A 7,081-nucleotide genomic window follows, 5' to 3' on the forward strand; every position below is an offset into this window, starting at 1 on the left:
CAGCTTTCCTTAAGAAATACGCACACATGGGGAATAAACACAACACCATCCGAACCATTGATCAAAATAAATCAACGACCAGGGAGTGTGCTCACAAACTCGGCTAACTAGGGGTGCACCGGATTCAAAATCTATATATATATATATATATATATATATATATATATATATATATATATATATATATATATATATATATATATATATATATATATATATATATATATATATATATATATATGTTCATAGTAATTTATAAGTCAATCAGATTCTATCCATTTACCAAAGATATTCATATATGGTTGTTCCGCATCTTAGCATTGTGATTATTTGGTGCACCTATAAATTTACTGAGTTTTTTCGTGTTTGGGGCGAAAGTTTTAAAGACATAAATTTTTAAGATTTTTCAAGAGTGACGAAAATTCTTTACTAGATCTAGTTGTTGTGAATTCTTATCTTTTACACCAATAGGTCCCCCGCACTTCTGGCACCAAGGAGCATCGGTTGATATATGGTTGGTCCGCATCTTAGCATTGTGATTATTTGGTGCACCTATAAATTTACTGAGTTTTCTCGTTTTTTGGGCGAAAGTTTTAAAGACATAAAATTTTAAGATTTTTCAAGAGTGATGAAAATTCTTTACTAGATCTAATTGTTGTGAATTCTTATCTTTTACACCAATAGGTCTCCCGCACTTCTGGCACCAAGGAGTATCGGTTGATATATATGGTCTAATTTGGGGAATATATATGAGACCTAGTCACTCTTTTCTTGATCAGCATGATCAATAGATATATTTGGCAGATTTATTTGCTAAAAGTTGCAAATTGATTACCTTCTGAACTTCCAGTTCAATCTAACTACTACATGGTTTAAATATTGAAGATCCTTTCATTCCACGAAATTTTTGACATTCCATTAAATTTAAACTCAAATCTCTCCCTAACGCCGTGAACCGATCTTTAATAAAGTATGCAGTCAGCGTATCTATTGATCCCCAATCATATGGGCCCTAGTTATTTAGACAATAGACGAAGATTTAAAACAAACATGTATACCCATCTTCATTTGATAGCACCTAGAGATACGCTATGTGATACAATAAAAACGACTGCATACTAAGAATAGAAACGCAGATTGGGAAATATTTTATTTGAAAACATGTACTAGGTGTAATGGAAATAATGATATGAAATGGGCCAGAGTTGAATTAAATTAATAGCATGCAATACTGCATGTCCCAATAATTATACTGCTTGATCACAAAATCTTTGACAAATATCATTAATTTAGTTTTATGTCATTTTTAATTATTCCAAAGTAATATCAAAACACGATATCATTATATTGTTTACTGAAAGTGATTATATTTAAATATTTACCCTTTTTTTGTCAAAATTTCACAAAATAATATGACTAAATCAACATGACAATTGCCAAGGACCTTTTAGTCTAGTGGTATCAAGTTGCACTCTCATATGAGAGGTTGTGGGTTTGAGGCTCAATAAACTATTCACCATTGATAGAACAAAAAATGGGAAATTCATACGAGACTCATTAATAAACTATTCACCATTGATAGAAAAAAGAGAAAATTCATACGAGAGTCCATAATAAACTATTCACCATTGATAGAAAAAAAATGGAAAATTCATACGAGAGTCCTTAATAATCTATTCAATATTCATATGAGAGTCTTTTGGGAAAATTCATACGAGAGTAATTAATAATTTATTCACCATTGATTGAAAAAAATAGGAAATTCATATGAGAGTCACCATTGATAGAAAAAACAACGAGAGTCCTTAATAAACTATTCACCATTGATAGAAAAAAAAAGGAAAATGTCCTTAATAAACTATTCACCATTGATAGAAAAAAAAAGGGAAAATTCATAAGAGAGTCCTTAATAAACTATTCACCATTGATTGAAAAAAATAGAAAATTCATATGAGAGTCCTTAATAAATTATTCACCAATGATTGAAAAAAATAGGAAATTCATATGAGAGTCCTTAATAAACATTCATATGAGAGTCCTTAATAAACTATTCACCATTGATAGAAAAAACAAATGTCAGAGTCCTTAATAAACTATTAACCATTGATAGAAAAAACAAATGTCCGTCAAATTATTAAATGAAATAAATGCTACAGATTATTCAAATTTTAATTTTTTTTTTGAGATTTTTAAATTTATTCTTAATTTTATTAACTTAGTCATTGATTTCAATAAGAAAGGTCTTACGTTCGAACCTCCTTCCAATCAAAGTTGGCATAATTAAGTTCCTCACTCTATTTTACTCTTGTTAAATTAACTAAATTAGTAGCTCCAACAAAAAATGATACATATGCATTTTTTAAATTTAGAATTATATATGTGTCTACGATGCCTTTATTTTAATAAAATAAAATAAAATAAAATAGTCATTATCAATAAATTAAATAAGAGAAATAATTTCATTAGTTATATTTTTTTTTCTCCAATGCAAAGATTCTTTACATTCAAATTCATCAATTGATATTCATTATATTGTTCATTATCTTTTTTTTTTTTACACTATCTTGTAATTAAATATCAAAGTTATAATACAAAATAATGTTATATATTTATTGACCAAGTATTTTATTAATACCATGATTTTTTTTAAAAAAAAATAATTTGAAACGAATCATATTAAATACTTGGGGGATTTGCTTCAAAGAGAGTATTCAAATAACCTAACAAATTGAAGCGGGAAACTACATTGTAATATCTTTGGACTACATCATATTTAAAATGTTCAAATTTTTACTATTTTATCTAATCTTATTAAGTTATTCCTTAAACTAGGGATTTCTTTATCAAATATTCATTTTAGTGACAATTATAATGAATTTATATATTATATTGCATTCATATACTTTGAGTTACATATTTAAATAAATAAATTCGACATTCAATCACCTATGTATAAACTTTTTCTATATAGTCTTACATTGATATACTTTCAAATATTTATTTAAATATAAACATTGAGCATTAATTCATTTGCACAATGAGCATGTAAAACTAGTAAGTTATATACGAGTAGTAAATGTAAAGGAAGAAGTAGGAATGGAGCACAAGAATTAAAGCAATTGAAATTGAAGCGGTGAAAGTTACAACTTTCATTTACACAAATGTAGAAATTAACAATTCCTCTATATGTGTGATCGGAATTCACATTATGGCTTTGTTTGGTAAATCTAATAAAAACAAAATCAATTGAAACTGAAAGTTGAAAATTGATAAATTAGCTGACTAACATTATGGCTTTATTTGTGTTTTCAAAAAAAAAAAAAAAAAAAGAGAACATTATGGCTTTGTGTTTTCAAAAAAAAAATAAAATTAATAATAGTAATATTATGGCTTTGTGTTTAGACCTGGCCTATTATTTGGGTTTGCGTCCATTCTTTTATTTCTTTCATTCTTTAGACCTGACTTGTTACTTGGACTTGAGTCCATTCTTTGTTTAAGTTCCTCTAGATTAGTATAGGCAATTTATATCGTTCACCACGACGCATATAGCAATGTGCGCTCGTGTACAAAACGCGCGCGTTTCATGCTGACGTCACTCCGTCCATTCGAACAGACCAACCTCATTATGTGTATTCAATTAAAATTTTATGTGTATTGTGTTATGAGTTTATGTATATTCAGTTAAGAGTTTATGTGTATTATGTTAACCAAACACATTATGTGTATTCAGTTAAAAGTTTATGTGTATTTGGTTAACAGAATACACATAATCTAACATAATATATAATACACAAACTTTTAACTAAATACACATAATGGGGTTTGGTTAACATAATACACATAAACTCTTAACTGAATACACATAAACTCATAACACAATACACATAACTTTTAACTGAATACACATAATGGGGTTTGGTTAACATAATACACATAAGCTCTTAACTGAATACACATAAACTTTTAACTGAATACATATAATGAGGTTTGATCTGTTCGGACGGACAGAGTGACGTCAGCAAGAAACGCGCGCGTTTTGTACCTGGATGCACATTGCTATGTGCGCCATGGTGCAAGATATAAATTTCCACGTTTGGGCTAAGAGTCCTAAAATAAATAAAAATCTTGGGCAGACATACTATTCAGTTGTTATATAGTGAACCATGGTCCATAGTGCTATGTGAACCATGGTTGTCAAATGAAACTATAATAAAATTAAAATGATACTTTTAGTATTGTTAAAATGAAACTAGTGTGTATGCAAAATAAAACTAAAAAACAGAGCTCATTCAACAATATAATGTATATTGTCAAATGAAACTGTAGTATAATTAAAATGATACTTTAATGTTGTTAAAATGAAACTAGTGTGTGGAAAATTAAACTAAAATTCAAAACCATATAATAATGTATTGTCAAATGAACGCGAAGTGTAATTAAAATAATACTTTATTATTATTATTATAATTAAACTAGTGTGTGTGGGAAAAATGAAACAACAAAATAGAGCTCATACAATAATGTTTATTATTAAATGAAACTGTAGTAAAATTAAAGTGATACTTTGATATTGCTATAATGAAACTAGTGAGGTGAAAAATGAAATGAAAAATAGAGTAATATTGTAAAATGAAACTAAATTGCAATTAGAATGGAGAGGAGTTAAATTTGTAATAAGAATGAGTGTAGGTCGATAGAGTGTCGTTTTTGTAAACTATTAAAGATAGAACTTAGAAGTGATACTTCAAAAAAAAAAAAAAAAAAAAAAAAAACTTAGAAGTGAAAAAATATTTAACATTATTCAATATTTAAATTTTAATGGGTTTGAGAATTTTAGTTATTATTTCTTTATAGTGGCATGGATTTTAAAAATTTAATAAAATCAATTGCTATAATCCAAACGTGCATTTCATGCAATAATAATAATAATAATAATAAATTGAAAATTGAAATTCCTCTTGCCACCGTTTTAAATATCAGAAATTCCCCTGCATCTCCACGCAATCAAAATTCAAATCAAAATCAAATTCTAGAAAATTTGTTAAGAGGGAATATTCATTCTACGGCCCCCTCCTGATACCATACGTTTCTTAATTCCGGCTATAAATTCGCCGCAAGAATTCAGAAATTTTGGGTTTTGATGCTCCAAATTGAAGTGATCTTTTGGTCGGATATTGATGCCAGAAATCCCAGATGGCGAAGTCGATTCCAAACTCAAGCTGTTCGACAAGTACGAGATGGGCAAGATCCTGGGTTGCGGCGCCTCCGCCAAGGTGTATCACGCCCGCGTCATCCCAACCGGCCAGAACGTCGCGGTTAAAGCCATCAGCAAGCAGGGCATTGTGAAAGGAGGTCTCACCGGCAACGTCATGCGGGAGATTTCTATCATGCGCCGCCTGCGCCACCCTCATATCGTGCGCCTCCACGAAGTCCTCGCCACCAGGACCAAGGTCTACACCGTCATGGACTACGCCAAGGGAGGGGAGCTTTTCGGGAAGGTGGTAAAGGGGCGCTTTAGCGAAGATCTCAGCCGTAAGTATTTCCAGCAGTTGATCTCCGCCGTCGGTTACTGTCACTCTCGCGGCGTTTACCACCGCGACCTCAAGCCCGAGAATCTGTTGCTGGACGAGAACTGGGACCTCAAGGTGACCGATTTCGGGTTGAGCGCGGTGAAGGATCAGGTCCGACCCGACGGCAGGCTCCATACCCTGTGCGGCACTCCGGCTTACGTGGCGCCGGAGATTCTCACTCAGAAAGGCTACGACGGCGCAAAGGTTGATTTGTGGTCCTGCGGCGTCATCCTTTTCGTGCTCAATGCCAGCTATTTGCCGTTTAGGGACTCCAATTTAATGGCTATGTACCGGAAAATCTACAAGGGCGAATTCCGGGTCCCCAAGTGGACCTCGCCGGAACTGAAACATCTCTTGACCCGGATCCTCGACGCAAACCCGCTGACCCGAATCACCATTGAAGGAATCAAGAATGACCCATGGTTTAGGAAAGGGTACAAAGAGGTTAAAACCCATTCCGATTCTGAACCCCAATTCAAAGCCCACCCCGAAGCCTACGGAGAAAACAACTGCTTCAATGCATTCGATCTCATCTCATATTCCTCCGGTCTAAACTTGTCCCCAATGTTCGATTGCCCCGGCGGCTCGGTCGTGGCTAACCGGTTTTTATCGGCCGAGCCAGTGGAGAGAATCGGCGACACGGTTGAGGAGATTGGCAGAGGGGAAGGGATGAGAGTGACAAGGAAGAAGGGGTGGGTAAGGGTTGAGGGGCAGAACGGGGATTTCACATTGGTTGTGGAAACCAACCGGCTAACGGAGAAACTGGTAGTGGTGGATGTTAAGAGAAAGCAGAACATGGAGGAATCTGGACAGGATTTGTGGATTGTAAAATTTAAGTCGCGGCTAAGTCGATTAATTTATCCACCGGAAGAACAGGTTTCCGGTATTTCTTAAGCTAAGCTGGACTTACAAAATTATTACATTGCATATCATTGGAAGAAAAAACAATTATAAGCTATATACTCCATATAATTCTAGGTTGTTACAATCTCAATTGTCCTTTTTTTTTTTCAGTCGTATGATTTAGTAATTTTGGTGACTATTTTTAGAATGATTTAAGAAAAAAAACGAAATGGAAGTTTGAGTGATAGAATATATTGTTTAGGACTTCCTCAATAGCAATCGTTATGCCATGGAACCGTGTTCACCATTCATGGTGAACACGGTTCCAACAGTGTACTAACACTGTTATCTTTTTTTTTTTTTTTTCCTTAATTAATTGCGTGACTTTTCTTCTTCATTTTCACATTTCACGGTTTCACTTTAATTTGAGGTGAGCAATGATTTCGGACATTCATAAATTATGAATTCAAGCCTGCACATTCACTTTGGAACCATGCCTACACATTTCTGTCCGAAATCACGGACATTCATAAATTATGAATCCATGCCTGCACATTCACTTTGGAACCATGCCTACACATTCACTTTGGAACCATGAGATTATGAATTTTCTATTATAAGATTATGAATTTTCTGTTATGAGATTATGAATTTTCTGTTATGAGATT

At 32.8% G+C, this 7,081-nt stretch overlaps 1 protein-coding gene across 1 annotated transcript; it reads left to right on the top strand.

Moving 5' to 3' along the window:
• The first annotated feature begins 4,936 nt into the window (after positions 1 to 4,936).
• Positions 4,937 to 6,558, top strand: LOC109179211 (CBL-interacting serine/threonine-protein kinase 14-like). The gene is made up of 2 exons (XM_019328768.1): positions 4,937 to 5,119; positions 5,150 to 6,558. The coding sequence occupies exon 2, from the start codon at positions 5,178 to 5,180 to the stop codon at positions 6,462 to 6,464; it is 1,287 nt and encodes a 428-aa protein (XP_019184313.1). The 5' UTR covers positions 4,937 to 5,119; positions 5,150 to 5,177; the 3' UTR covers positions 6,465 to 6,558.
• Positions 6,559 to 7,081: the final 523 nt, after the last annotated feature.

Source organism: Ipomoea nil, unplaced genomic scaffold (assembly GCF_001879475.1).
Source record: "Ipomoea nil cultivar Tokyo-kokei standard unplaced genomic scaffold, Asagao_1.1 scaffold0878, whole genome shotgun sequence".
Classification (NCBI taxonomy): domain Eukaryota; kingdom Viridiplantae; phylum Streptophyta; class Magnoliopsida; order Solanales; family Convolvulaceae; genus Ipomoea; species Ipomoea nil.

Excerpts from the sequence above, each read along its gene's own strand:
- LOC109179211 (XM_019328768.1), top strand. The coding sequence starts at position 5,178 with ATGCCAGAAATCCCAGATGGCGAAGTCGATTCCAAACTCAAGCTGTTC.